At 42.3% G+C, this 16,274-nt stretch overlaps 1 protein-coding gene across 1 annotated transcript in view; it reads left to right on the forward strand.

Moving 5' to 3' along the window:
• Nucleotides 1-16,274, forward strand: part of LOC128689929 (gamma-taxilin) — a 202,976-nt gene that overhangs the window by 49,736 nt on the left and 136,966 nt on the right. Inside the window, exon 2 of the mRNA XM_070088706.1 lies at nt 920-1,026. Coding sequence (XP_069944807.1) covers nt 920-1,026 — 107 coding nt within the window. The remainder of the gene's footprint in view (nt 1-919; nt 1,027-16,274) is intronic.

Consider the following 16,274-nt stretch of genomic DNA (forward strand, 5'->3'; position numbering starts at 1 on the left):
TGTGGCTCGTATGTTGGTTTGCGTGCAGCCAGCAGCAACAGCCTGGTTGATCAGGCTCTGATCCACCAGGAGGCCTGGTCTCAGACCGGGCCGCGGGGGCGTTGACCCCCGGAACTCTCTCCAGGTAAACTCCAGGTATAAATATATATATATATATATATATATATATATATATATATATATATATATATATATATATATATATATATATATATATATATATATATATATATATATCATGTAAATTTTTAAGGCATGATATAAATGATAATAATAATATAAGATAATATAGGGTGGTGGGTGAGAGACGTACAAAATCTAACGGTTACTTCTTGAAGGATCAAAGGTAAGGAAGGTTTGTATGTATGGTCATACGGGCAGAGGGTAATTTAAATGTCTGTTACATATGCAGAGACCCGTCCCTTCCCTACTCTGAATTATCGCAACATAAAAAGTATGGCAGCTACACCAGGAAGCAGCAAAAAACCTTCTATTTAGCATATTATTATTTCGGTCGTAGACTTACTTTTAAATTATATATTTAATATCGCTCATAATATTTAATATATATATTGGAAGGTAGACAAACATATGGGGTAAGGGAGAACGAAAAATTGTCTTGGCTTATTACTTCAAATAATAGATAAATCAAATAAAAGCGGGAACTAAATAGTAAATTCGGATGCCTCCAAATTCTCGTCCCAAGCTTGTCTGTAAACTCCATATCGATTTGTACACAGTCAAACTGTTAATTATGAACTCCACTTTAAGGATATATCTAGTACACACATTAAAGTTCAATATGAGTTTTTGTAATCCAGATTTGTTTCATGAGGTTATATCTTATAATAAAGACTGCTATAGACAATATAAGGGGACGAGAATGAAAGTAGTCGGTGTTTATCAATGCTTATGACAGGACCAGCCAATCACATCTCAGTACTTATCGAAGCTCGTCTTCTGATTGGCTGTTTGGTGTTGTTGTTGTTGTCTCTCGCAGCTTACTGTTGGAAGTGGTTTATTTTGGTCTGTGACCGCCTGCACCTCCACTAAATAATCACAGAAAACAACGTTTTAGTTGCTCCAAGGTTGACTAGAGTAGTTAAATAGATGATAGTAATAGTGAGAGGCAGTCAGGAGTGAGTGAGGCTGCTATCACACCTCAATATAACTATTACTCGACTATTATAGTTGACTGGGCATCCACTCCTGCACTCACTCTTCCGGGGAAAGTTTTAATTACTCCAAGTTTACAATAAATCGACAAAATTGTCAGCTGGTAGCTATAAACAAGTATAGTTTAGCAGTGTACAGTCAGTAAGTATTGAGGTCAAGCAAGATGTTAAACCATGGGGCGTGTCCGTGGTCACTTGTGCAAATAATCAAGGACCATAATGGAAATAAGTCACTTGGACTTATTTCTTATCCTAAGTTATCTTCACATATGTTATTGTAGGATAATTTGTGTACTTATACCTAAATAAAACTTAATATAGTCCGTGGTAGCACTGAGACCACGCTGTTATAACCCAGGGTATTATTAGCCACCCAGGATAACCCAGGGTATTATTAGCCACCCAGGATAACCCAGGGTATTATTAGCCACCCAGGATAACCCAGGGTATTATTAGCCACCCAGGATAACCCAGGGTATTATTAGCCACCCAGGATAACCCAGGGTATTATTAGCCACCCAGGATAGCCCAGGGTAGTATTAGCCACGCAGGATAACCCAGGGTATTAGCCACCCAGGATAACCCAGGGTATTATTAGCCACCCAGGATAACCCAGGGTATTAGCCACCCAGGATAACCCAGGGTATTATTAGCCACCCAGGATAACCCAGGGTATTATTAGCCACCCAGGATAACCCAGGGTAGAATTAGCCACCCAGGATAAACCAGGGTGGTATTACCCACCCAGGATAAACCAGGGTAGCATTACCCACCCAGGATAACCCAGAGTAGAATTAGCCACCCAGGATAAATCAGGGTAGCATTAGCCACCCAGGATAACCCAGGGTAGTGAGTGTTACCCACCCAGGATAATGACTGTTAGCCACCTAGGATAACCCAGGGTATTGAGTGTTAGCAACCCAGAATAACCCAGGGTATTATTAGCCACCCAGGATAACCCAGGGTATTATTAGCCACCCAGGATAACCCAAGGTAGTGAGTGTTAGCCGCCTAGGATAACCCAGGGTAGTGAGTGTTAGCCACCCAGGATAACCCAGGGTAATGGCTGTTAGCCACCTTGGATAACCCAGGGTAGTGAGTGTTAGCCACCCAGGATAACCCAGGGTATTATTAGCCACCCAAGATAGCCCAGGATATTATTAGCCACCCAGGATAACCATGGGTGGTGAGTGTTAGCCACCAAGGGTAACCCAGGGTAATGAGTGATAGCCACCCAGGATAACCCAATGTAGTGAGTGTTAGGCACCCAGTATAACCCAGGGTAGTGAGTGTTAGCCACTCAGGATATCCTGGGGTAGGGAGTGTTAGCTACCCAGGATAACCGAGGGTATTGAGTGTTAGCCACCCACGATAACCCAGGGTAGTGAGTGTTAGCCACCCAGGATATCCTGGGGTATGGAGTGTTAGCTACCCAGGATAACCCAGGGTAGTGAGTGTTAGCCACCCAGGATAAACCAGGGTAGTATTAGCCACCCAGGATAACCCAGGGTAGTGTTAACCACCCAGGATAACCCAGGGTAATATGAGCCACCCAGGAAAACCCAGGGTAGTGAGGGTTACCTACCCAGGATAACCCAGGGTAGTGAGTGTTAGCCACCCACGATAACCCAGGGTAGTGAGTGTTAGCCACCCAGGATAAACCAGGGTAGTATTAGCCACCCAGGATAACCCAGGGTAGTAAGTGTTAGCCACCCAGGATAACCCAGGGTAATATGAGCCACTCAGGAAAACCCAGGGTAGTGAGGGTTACCTACCCAGGATAACCCAGGGTAGTGAGTGTTAACAACCCAGGATAACCCAGGGTAGTATTAGCCACCCAAGATAACCCAGGGTAGTAAGTGTTAGCCACCCAGGATAACCCAGGGTACTATTAGCCACCCAGGATAACCCAGGGTACTATTAGCCACCCAGGATAACCCAGGGTATTATTAGCCACCCAGGATAACCCAGGGTAGTGAGCGTTAGCCACCTAGGATAACCCAGGGTAGTGAGTGTTAGCCACCCAGGATTACCGAGGGTAGTAAGTGTTAGCCACCCAGGATAACCCAGGGTAGTGAGTGTTAGCCACCCAGAATAACTCAGGGTATTATTAGCCACCCAGGATAACCCAGGGTATTATTAGCCACCCAGGATAACCCAGGGTAGTGAGTGTTAGCCACCTAGGATAACCCAGGGTAGTGAGTGTTAGCCACCCAGGATAACCCAGGGTATTATTAGCCACCCAAGTTAACCTAGGGTATTATTAGCCACCCAAGATAACCCAGGATATTATTAGCCACCCAGGATAACCATGGGTAGTGAGTGTTAGCCACCAGGGATAACCCAGGGTAGTGAGTGATACCCATCCAGGATAACCCTAGGTAGTGAGTGTTAGGCACCCAGTATAACCCAGGGTAGTGAATGTTAGCTACCCAGGATATCCTGAGGTAGGGAGTGTTAGCTACTCAGGATAACCGAGGGTAGTATTAGACAGCCAGGATAACCCAGGGTAGTGAATATTAGCCACCCAGGATAACCCAGGGTAGAATTACCCACCCTGGATAACCCAAGGTCGTGAGTGTTAGCCACCCAGGATAAACCAGGGTAGTATTAGCCACCCAGGATAACCCAGGGTAGTGAGTGTTAGCCACCCAGGATAACCCAGGGTAGTATTAGCCACCCAGGATAACCCAGGGTAGTGAGTGTTATCCACCCAGGATAACCCAGGCTATCATTAGCCACCCAGGATAACCCAGTACAGTGAGTGTTAGCTACAAAGGATAACCCAGATTAGTGTTAGCCACCCAGGATAACCTAGGATAGTGTTATTCACCCAGGATAACCCAGGATAGTGAGTGTTAGCCACCCAGGGTAACCCATTGTAGTGAGTGCTACCCACCCAGGATAACTCAGTGTAGTTAGTGTTAGCCATCCAGGATAACTCAGGGTAATGATTGTTAGCCCCCTATGATAACCCAGGATAGTGAGTGTTAGCTATCCAGGATAACCCAGGGTAGTATTAGCCACTCAGGATAACCCAGGGTAGTGAGTATTAGCCACCCAGGGTAACCCAATTATTATTATTATAATCAAGGGGGAAGCGCTAAACCCGGAGGATTATACAGCGCCTGGGGGGGGATGTGGAAGGCATTCAGGCTTAATTCGGGGAACTGGAGCACAGATCCAATTCCCTAAATCAAGAGCCCCTCACCAACATCAAGGAACCTTCCTTGAGGGGTCAGGGTAACCCAAGGTAGTGAGTATTAACCACCCAGGATAATCCAGGGTAGTGAGCATTAGCCACCCAATAATAACCCAGGGTAGTGAGCATTAGCCACCCAGGGTATTGAGTGTTAGCCACTCAGGATTACCTGGGGTAGTGAGCATTAGCCATCCAGGATAACCCAGGGTAGTGGGTTTTAGCTGCCCAGGATAACCCAGGTTAGTGAGTTTTAGCCACCCAGGATAACCTGGGTAGGGAGTGTTAGCCATGCAGGATAACCCAGGGTAGTTTTAGCCACCCAGGATAATGTGGGGTAGGGGGGTGTTATCCACCCAGGTTAACCCTGGGCAGGGAGTGTTAGCTACCCAGGATAATTCAGGGAAGGTAGTGTTAGCCACCCAGGATAACCTGGGGCAGGAAGTGTTAGCTACCCAGAATAACCTAGAGTAGAGAGTGTTAGCTACCCAGGATAATCCAGGGTAGTGAGTGGCACCGAGGATAACCCAGGGTAGCGAGCATTAGCCACCCAGGATATCCCAGGGTGGTGAGCATTAGCCACCCAGGATAACCCAGGATAGTGAGTGTTAGCCACCCATTATAACCCAGGGTAGTGAGTGTTACCCACCCAGGATAACCCAGGGTAGTGAGTGTTACCCTCCCTGGATACCCCAGGGTAGTGAGTGTTAGCCACCCAAGATAACCTGGGGTAGTGAGTGTTAGCCATTCAGGATAACCCAGAGTAGTGAGAGTTACCCACCCAGGATAACCCAGGGTAGTGAGTATTAGGCACTCAGGGTAACCCAGGGTAGTGAACATTAGCCACCCAGGATAACCCAGGGTAGTGAGTGAGTGTTAGCCATCCAGGATAACCCAGGTTAGTGAGTTAGCTACCCTAGATAACCCAGGGTAGTGAGTGTTAGCCACTCAAGATTACCTACACCAGGGTGGGGAGTGTTAACCACCTAGAATAACCCAGTGTAGGTAGTGTTAGCCACCCAGTATAACCCAGGGTAATGAGTGTTAGCTACCCAGGATAGCCCAGGGTAGTGAGTGTTAGACACCGAAGATAAAAGAAGAAAGTCAGTGCATCATTGAGGACTGTGTGACTTACTTCCATTAGGGTCCTTCAGTCTTCTCCTCCATGATGCCACCCACACCTGTCAACTAACACCCATGTACCTACTTAATGCTAGGTGAACGGGCAGCAGGTGTAAGGAAACACGACTAGTGCTTGCACCCAGCCGGGGATTGAATCATGGATACTCAGGCTGCGAGGCAAGGGCATTGCCATCCGAGCCACGTGGTGACTCAGAGATAATGGTGTTATGTATGGAGTCTGGTAACACTGAGACCATGGTGTTATGTATGGAGTCTGGTAACACTGAGACCTTGGTGACAGAGACCATGGTGTTATGTATGGAGTCTGGTAACACTGAGACCTTGGTGACAGAGACCATGGTGTTATGTATGGAGTCTGGTAACACTGAGACCTTGGTGACAGAGACCATGGTGTTATGTATGGAGTCTGGTAACACTGAGACCTTGGTGACAGAGACCATGGTGTTATGTATGGAGTCTGGTAACACAGACCATGGTGACACTGAGACCTTGGTGTTATGTATGGAGTCTGGTAACACTGAGACCTTGGTGACAGAGACCATGGTGTTATGTATGGAGTCTGGTAACACTGAAACCTTGGTGACACTGAGACCATGGTGTTATGTATGGAGTCTGGTAACACTGAGACCTTGGTGACACTGAGACCATGGTGTTATGTATGGAGTCTGGTAACACTGAGACCTTGGTGACACTGAGACCTTGGTGTTATGTATGGAGTCTGTACTGTTGTAACATTGTAAATTGTACTAATTGTAATACTATTTTTTTTACTAGTCCTCTTCAATAAATCTTATTAATTATAATATTTTCATTAGATTTCTATTGTTATAATGTAAATTAATGAATAATTAAAATTTACCACTCCTTAACCTATGTCTAGTTTTAAGTAGTGTGTAAGCATTGATTAGTCTGCCCAAAATGCTCAGGCATGTTAGTGGTTTTCTTTGTGTTTAACATTTTATAGAATGTAAATCATAAATTGTAACCTTTGCAAAGAAATGAAAATTTGTGTTTGTATTTGCATTCAGGTGGAACAAATTACCTCTTGTTTTTCCCAACACCATTGATCTCTAGTCCTAAATGAGGAATCTTGTAGATACCTTCTGGACAATTTTAGATCTTTACGTATTTCATTAACCCTTTCAGGGTCCAGAGGCCAAATTTCAAAGTGCACACCAGGGTCCAAGAATTTAAAAAAATTTTTTTTATTATTTTTTCGTATGAAATGGTAGGGAATCTTTTTCTGAAGGTAATAAAACAAAAAGTACGAAATTTGATGGAAAATTGACTAAATTATGCTCTCGCGAATTTTGATGTGTCAGCGATATTTACGAATCGACGATTTTGCCGACTTTAACTCCCATTTTAGGTCAATTACATTATTTCAGTCGACCAAATTCATAGCTATTTCACTTCTATTCTATCGATTGAGCACAAGAAATCGCCAAGTCAACTGTTTCAACTACAGAATAAAGTGATCGAAAATTGGTAATTTGGCCAATTTAACACAAAGTTCAAAATATTCCAATTTCAAAATAGGGTCCAGGATAAACAATGTAGGTATTCCTGGCACTAAACTAACATTTCCTCTGTTCATTAGTTACGTATTGAGGCTTTACAAATGAATTCCATTTTGATTTTTTATTCACATAATGAATTTTTATTCAAACCAAAAAATAGAAGATTTACTGTTATGCAATATTGTAATAATTGTATAAATATCATCACCACATTTGTGAATGTATATTAGACCCACCAGCTGGCGTGTATTAGACGTGTGAGGTCGTTTGTTTACTCTTGAACATTGCCAAAAATTTAACATTTCCGTTTCTTTGTGCTCACTTTCAAGCCATTTCCAGTGCTAAAACCAATCAAAATCATCTCTATTTCTGTAATATGTCTTCCATTCTATCAAATGAGACCAAGAAATCGCAAATACAACTATAAAAACATCCGAAAAAACACTGCAAAGTCGCTGTTTTAATCGAGAATCACGGTCTCGGTTTTTTCTCTCATTATTAACTGTGTGCTCCAGGATTTGTTTTATGTGGTGCACACATACCACATAGATGTATTCTCTCATATCTAGGCCCAAATTTGCCACTCACAGCTTATCAGAGTGAGCTCAGCTCATGGCGTAGATCTACGGTTTGGACCCTAAGCGTAAAACCGTAGATCTACGGCTCGGACCCTGAAAGGGTTAAATGGGCAATATTTCTGGTGTTGTTAGTTTTATTAATAAGTAATTAAAAATTTAAAAGTACAATACAGTATTTTATAACTTGCCTTGTGAAAGAAATATTTAGACACTGAATAAGTACCTTTCTAGAGCTACAATAATTCAGTGACTCAAAGTACAGATGAAACCATAAATAAAACACAGAAGAAAAACTTATTTTATGCAGTGGTTTAGTTGTTTATTTTGTTTATTGCTGAAGCACATGCTTTACTAATACAGCCTCTCCTCACTTACAAACGTACTCATTTACCGACAACTCAGAGTTACGATGGGCTCTCTGATGAGTAGTTATTGTATACTGTACGAGAACTTGGTCATGAACGGGCAGCACAGCATCTTAGCGTCAAGCATCTCAATCTCCTTCTTACAGCCACTCAATACACTAGGTTTTACAGTCTCCAAGACTACATATTTGTACAAATTTCCTGTTGTTTTTTCCTCTTGGAAGAGGAAAAACAACAGGAAAATAGAAGAATTACAAAATAAGTTCATTGTATAGGGGTTAGTGATGCCTCTCAGCATCAAGCAATCTCCAAGACTACATATTTCATCTATAAATTTGTACTTTATTGTGCATCCCATAATAGAAGATAGAGTTAGAAGTGCAGCAGCACTTGGAACAGGAAAAAGAAGAGGAAAATGAAAGAAGTACAAAAGAAGTTCACAGTAAAGGGGTTAGCTGGTGTGTTCGTATGTGTGTTTATATTCTCGGTGTATCGTGGCAGCGTACGAAATGATTAAATTCAGTGAGCAAGGTATGTCAGTGGTAATAATAATAATAATAATAATAATAATAATAATAATAAATAATTTTTCTGGAATGCTTTAAATGTCAGCTACCAAACCTATACAAAATACGTATGACAGTTAAAGCACTCCAGAGCGATTATTTATTATTATTATTATTATTATTATTATTATTATTATTATTATTATTATTATTATTATTATTATAAATTATTATTATAAATTATTATTACAAATTATTATTACAAATTATTATTACAAATTATTATTACCATCGACATACCTTGTTCACTGAGTTTAATCTTTTCTTAAGATGCCATGAGACAGAGAGCATAACATATGGCTCAAAAAAAAAAAAATAGGGAAAAATCGTGTTCTTTTGCATTTTTTCTTAAGACGAGTGATCTAGGAGCGTTTGTTCTGATGTAAACGCCGTTTTCTTTCGTTATAGACTGGAGGTACAGACGAGAAAAGAATCTGTATTATGATCTTATCCCAGAGCAGCAGCCTCCACCATCTATGCCATTCACATATGGCATATATTATTCATTTCAGCATCTTTATTACAATTCTAGGGAATTTATTGTGTTTCTGATATCAATTTGGAGTAAATGTGATAGATAACCTTTATTACTAATACAGTGGACCCTCAGTTAACGACATTAATCCGTTCCAGAGAGCTTGTCTTGAACTGATTCTGTCGTTATTCGAATTAATTTTCCCCATAAGAAATAATGGAAATGCAATTAATCCGTTCCAGACACCCAAAAATATTAAACAAAATAATTTTTTTAAATGAAATATACATTTCCCTACACAGAAAACAATGAGACATGCAGAATAACTACATTAATAATTAATAAAATGATGTACAGTGGACCCCCGGTATTCGATGGCATCAGTATCCGATAAATCCGGTATTCAATGCATTTTAACGCAAAAATTTCGCCTCGGTATCCCATCGAAAACCCGGTATTCGATGCGATTCGTATGAGACGTGTCCACGTGTGGCTTGAACTGCCCCGTGTGTGCCAGTGTTTATGAGCCAGGCAGTGTGCACGCATCTAAGGATACATTCGGTACATTCCATATTATCACTGTTTTTGGTGCTTGTTTCTGCAAAATACATAAGTCACCATGGGCCCCAAGAAAGCTTCTAGTGCCAACCCTGTGGTAAAAAGGGTGAGAATTAGTATGGAAATTAAGAAGATTTTGAAGGGTTTGGGGCTAACCCTGAGAAGCCTATGCCAGTTGTGGAATCCATTGTGCCTACTTCAAAAATTAAGGAAATGTGTGCAAAATGGGTTGAACTGCAAACCTTTATGGATGAAAATTACCCTAACACAGCTATTGCAAGCCGTGCTGGTGACTATTACAATGACAATGTTATGGCTCATTTTGGACAAATCTTAAAGGAATGGCGACAGAGGTCCAGTGACTCTCAAGCTGGTCCTAGTGGCATTAAAAGAAGGGAAGTAACCCCAGAAAAGGACTTGCTACCTCAAGTCCTAATGGAAGGGGATTCCCCTTCTAAACAGTAACAACTTCAACACTCCCCTCCTCCCATCCCATCAATCATCACCAGATCTTCATTAAAGGTAAGTTTCAATTATTCTATTGTTATTATTCTATTGTTATTGTTGTTATTAAGTTTAATGCAATAGAATAATTACAATATTTCATGTGGTAAAATTTTTTTTTCATACTTTTGGGTGTCTTGCACGGATTAATTTGATTTCCATTATTTCTTATGGGGAAATTTGATTCGCTTTTCGATGTTTTCAGTATTCGATGAGCTCTCAGGAATGGATTAATATCGAATACCGGGGGTCCACTGTATTTGATGAGTGATGAGATGGGAGGAGGGCAGAGGATGGTGTTTACAATTGTTTGGAAGGGGAATCCCCTTCCATAAGGACTTTAGGTACCAAGTCCTTTTCTGGGGTTACCTCCCCCTTCTTTGTTTTTTAATGCCACTAGGACCAGCTTGAGAGTCACTGGACTCCTGTCGCACCAAAAATCTGTCCAGAGAGCTCTGTTTCTGGCGTCTCTTTAAGATTTCCCTAAAATGGGACACAACATTGTCATTGTAGATGTTGCCAGCACGGCCTGCAGCAGCTGTGTCAGGGTGACGTTCATCCATAAATGTTTGCACATAAGGAAGCAGGAACACTGCAGGAGGCCTGTTGGCCCATACTAGGCAGGTTCTTTGCAAACCATCCCACTAAAAGAATCGTATTTGCCCAACCCAATTTTCAATGCTTCCCAAGCAATAAGCTTTGATAATTCTATTCACTCATGCACAAGTCCCAATCAAATCAAATCGTGTGTGTGGGGAAGTACCCTGGCTGGTGGGTGGGGAAGTACCCTGGCTGGTGGGTGGGGAAGTACCCTGGCTGGTGTGTGGGGAAGTACCCTGGCTGATGTGTGGGGAAGTACCCTGGCTGGTGTGTGGGGAAACACCCTGGCTAGTATGTGGGGAAGTATCCTGGCTGGTGTGTGGGGAAGTACCCTGGCTGGTATGTGGGGAAGTACCCTGGCTGGTATGTGGGGGAAGTACTCTGGCTGGTGTGTGGGGAAGTACCCTGGCTGGTATGTGGGGAAGTACTCTGGCTGGTGTGTGGGGAAGTACCCTGGCTGGTATATGGGGAAGTACCCTGACTGTATGTGGGGAAGTACTCTGGCTGGTGTGGGGAGAAGTGCCCTGGCTGGTGTACATAAAAAAGCAGGAACACTGCAGCAGACCTGTTGGCCCATACTATCACCCTCTACCACCATCACTACCACCCTCTACCACCACCACTTTCATATCTTTCTACAAACTTTTCCTTGAATTCTATAGTGTTTCTCACCCTCTTTACCAATGGGCTGGCACTGGAAGCTTTCTTTGGGCCTATGGTTGCATCAGGGAGGTAGTAGAGCACTAGCTAAAAATTACAGACCAGTAGCCCTAACCTCTCACATCATAAAAATCTTCGACAGAGTGATGAGACGGCAGATTACTAGTTTCATGGACCAGCACAACCAACATAACCCGAACCAGCATGGTTTTAGAGCAGGACGATTATGTCTGTCACAGCTGCTGAACCATTATGACAGAATTACGGAGGCATTGGAAGACGCCCAAAATGCAGATGTGATTTACACAGATTTTGCAAAGGCATTTGATAAATGCGATCATGGAGTGATAGCCCACAAAATGAAGGCCATGGGCATTACGGGGAAGGTAGGCAGATGGACTTTCAGTTTCCTAACACCCCGAACACAAAAAATAGTAGCGAACATCTCAAGATCCAGCATCAGTGAGGTCAAAAGCTCGGTGCTCCAAGGCACTGTCCTGGCACCTCTGCTGTTTCTCATCCTCATAGCAGACATAGACAAAAACACCTGGCACACTTTTGTATCATCATTTGCAGATGACACTAAAATAAGCATGAAAGTCAGTACGGTAGAGGACACTGAAAAAGTACAGGAAGGCATAAACATGGTTTTCCAGTGGGCAGTGGAGAACAACATGACATTCAATGGTGAAAAGTTCCAGATACTTAGGTATGGAAAGAATGAAGAACTCAAAAGGAGCACTATATACAAAATTCAAGAGGGTCACCAAATAGAACGTAAGGAACACGTACAAGACCTAGGAATAATTATGTCAGCGGACCTTTCTTTTAAAGACCATAACAAGACAAAGATCATGACAGCCAGGAAGATGAGGGGGTGGGTATTGAGAACTTTCAAAACAAGGGAAACAATGCTGATGGTAACACTTCAAATCGCTAGTGCTCTCTCACTTAGAATGTTGCTCAGTGCTGATGGCCCCATTCAAGGCAGGAGAAATATCTGAGCTGGAACAAATAAAAAGATCGTTTACAGCTCACATTGAACCCGTAAAGCACCTAAACTAATGGGAACGCCTGCAAGTCTTGAACATGTATTCATTGGAGTGGAGGAGAGAGAGTACAGTAGACCGTCATTTAGCACGAGTTTATTTGGCACAATTTGGGTACAGCACGATTGAAGAATTGCGGCACAGTTTTATGTAACACATCTTATGATGAATTTAACACAGTTCATTTTGGAGGAAGGAAAAAAAAATCCCTTTTCCTCAAGCGGCCACCTTGTGGTTCAGCGGGGGAGACTTCCCGCCATCCCCAGCCACCCCCAACACCACCCAACTATCCCAGCATTTGTATTTCATACATGTCCAGTCCAACTTCTCTGCTACAAGCTTGTGATTGTGAATTGTTTTGATCTTTTGATTGCTACATCTTGTATCTGCCAAGCAATCATGACACCCAGTAGGCATACCAGTGTTGCTCAAAGTGACAAGAAAAGGTGTAAGCACTTAAGTCTTAGAATTAACGAAGGAAACAAAGATATTAGACAAGACATAACCTGTGACCATAATAAAGTGTTACTTTGTACACATAAAAAGAGGTAAACATAAGTTTGTGTGACTGACTTACTGAATGACTTGACTGACTTACTGAACAACTTGAATGACTTACTGAATGACTTGACTGACTTAATGAATGAATTGAGGCTTACTGAATGACTAGACTGACTTACTGAATGACTTTACTGACTTACTGAATGACTTGACTGACTCATTGAATGACTTGACTTACTGAATCATTTGACTGACATACTGAATGACTTGACTTAATGAATCACTTGACTGACTTACTGAATGACTTGACTGACTTACTGAATGACTTGACTGACTTACTGAATGACTAAACTGACTTACTGAATGACTAAACTGGCTTACTGAATAACTAGACTGACTTATTGAATGACTTGACTTACTGAATGACTTGACAGACTTACTGAATGACTTGACTGACTTACTGAATGACTTGACTGACTTACTGAATGACTAAACTGACTTACTGAATGACTTGACAGACTTACTGAATGACTAAACTGACTTACTGAATGACTAAACTGACTTACTGAATGACTAAACTGACTTACTGAATGACTAGACTGACTTACTGAATGACTTGACTTACTGAATGATTTGACAGACTTACTGAATGACTTGACTGACTTACTGAATGACTTGACTTAATGACTAAACTGACTTAATGACTAGACTGACTTACTGAATGACTTGACTTACTGAATCATTTGACTGACTTACTGAATGACTTGACTGACTTACTGAATGACTTGACTGACTTACTGAATGACTTGACTGACTGAATGACTTAAAGTTAGACACTCCAGTACAACCATCAACTTCAGTACCAGAACCTCTACCATCCACCTCAGCCCATTAGGACCACAACATAACTCTCTACTCTCTTCACAATCATCCACAAATACCAGCACCCACAATATAAGGTAAGAAATATTGTTATTTCTGTTACATTTGTAGTCTTAAGCAGTAAAAAGTACATAATACATCACAACAATGAACTACAATTACATATTCACTTTTGTTTTTGTAAGATGTGGAGGCCTAAAAAAAGTTGTTTGGCTTTTTTGGGGCTCTCAGGAAGGTACTCGAGGGCTTGGTCCCAAGTCTGCACACTGCCATAACAACATACTGAGTGAGAGATATGGGAGGAAGTGCAAAATAAACCCAGTGAAGAGCAGGGGTGCGGTGGGGACAATAAGGGAGCACTGGATCAAAATCCGGGCTCCCAGACTATTCAACATCTTACCAGAAGATATCAGAAACATGGCTGGAACCAGTGTAGAAGCCTTCAAGATGAATCTGGACAAGTATCTTCACCAGGTGCCAGATCAACCAGGCTGTGATGGATATGTGGGGCAGCAGGCCTCCAGCAGCAACAGCCTGGTTGACCAGGCAAGCATCAGACGAGCCTGGCCCATGGCCGGGCTCAGTGTAGATAAACTCTCGAAACTCTTCGAAGGTATATCAAAGGTATGGTGGCTTATTTAGCAGTTACAAGCACTAAAAACAGTGGAATAATACAAAATGTATCACATATATGCGTGGAATCATCCTCACTGGCTTGTAAACAGTGGCACACTGGCTGTACATGGAGTGTCCAGGGGCTCACTCCGCATGGACACATTTGGGACGAACGACTTTAACCGAGTATTTTGTCATTAACTGAACCAGTATAGTGGACCCTCGCCTAACGCTATTAATCCGTTCCTGAGAGCTCAACGTTAGGCGAAGTTATCGTTAGGCGAATTAATTTTCCCCATAAGAAATAATGGAAATCAAATTAATCCGTTCCTGACACCCCAAAGTATGAACAAAAAAATATTTTTACCACATGAAATATTAATTTTAATACACACAAACTGAAGAAGACATGCACAGTTACATGACACTTACCTTTATTGAAGATCTGGTGATGATTGATGGGATGGGAGGAGGGGAGAGTGTTGATGGTGTTAGTGTTTAGAAGGGGAATCTCCTTCCATTAGGACTTGAGGTGGCAAGTCCTTTTCTGGGGTTACTTCCCTTCTTCTTTTAATGCCACTAGGACCAGCTTGAGAGTCACTGGACCTCTGTCGCACAACATATCTGTCCATAGAGGCCTGTACCTCCCGTTCCTTTATGATATTCCTAAAGTGTTTCACAACATTGTCAGTGTAATAGTCACCAGCATGGCTTGCAATAGCTGTGTGAGGGTGATTTTCATCAAAAAAGGTTTGCACTTTAAGCCACACTGCACACATTTCCTTAATCTTTGAAGTAGGCAACTTCCTCAATTTCTCTATCCCCTCCTCCGAAGCAGTTTCCTCAGGTGTGGCCTCTTGCTGTTGAAGATGATCTAGCAGCTCATCAGTGGTTAGTTCTTCATTGTCCTCCTCCACCAACTCTTCCACATCCTCCCCACTAACCTCCAACCCCAAGGACTTCCCCAATGCCACAATGGATTCCTCAACTGGCATAGGATTCCCAGGGTTAGCCTCAAACCCTTCAAAATCCCTTTTGTCTACACATTCTGGCCACAGTTTCTTCCAAGCAGAGCTCAAGGTCCTCTTAGTCACTTCCTCCCAAGCCTTACCTATAATGTTTACACAATTGAGGATGCTAAAGTGATCTCTCCAAAACTCTCTTAGGGTCAATTGAGTTTTTGAGGTTACTACAAAGCACTTTTCAAACATAGCTTTTGTGTACAGTTTCTTGAAGTTGGAAATGACCTGCTGGTCCATGGGCTGCAGGAGAGGAGTGGTATTAGGAGGCAAAAACTTGACCTTAATGAAGCTCATTTCCGCAGAAAGTCGCTCTGCCACGTCTGAAGGATGACCAGGAGCATTGTCTAATACCATGAGGCACTTAAGGTCTAATTTCTTTTCAATTAGGTAAGTTTTCACAGTGGGGGCAAATGCATGGTGTAACCAGTCATAGAAAAAGTCCCTAGTGACCCATGCCTTACTGTTTGCCCTCCACAGCACACACAAATTAATCTTGAGGACATTGTTTTTCCTGAACGCTCTGGGAGTTTCAGAGCGATACACCAATAAAGGCTTCACTTTGCAATCACCACTAGCATTGGCACACATCAACAGAGTAAGCCTGTCTTTCATAGGCTTATGTCCTAGGAGTGCCTTTTCCTCCTGAGTAATGTAGGTCCTGCTTGGCATTTTCTTCCAAAACAGGCCTGTTTCGTCACAATTAAACACTTGTTCAGGTTTCAGTCCTTCACTGTCTATGTACTCCTTGAATTCCTGCACATATTTTTCAGCTGCTTTGTGGTCCGAACTGGCAGCCTCATCGTGCCTTATCACACTATGTATGCCACTACGATTCGTAAATCTCTCAAACCAACCTTTGCTG

The sequence above is a fragment of the Cherax quadricarinatus genome, chromosome 25 (assembly GCF_038502225.1).
Source record: "Cherax quadricarinatus isolate ZL_2023a chromosome 25, ASM3850222v1, whole genome shotgun sequence".
NCBI classification, from domain to species: Eukaryota; Metazoa; Arthropoda; class Malacostraca; order Decapoda; family Parastacidae; genus Cherax; species Cherax quadricarinatus.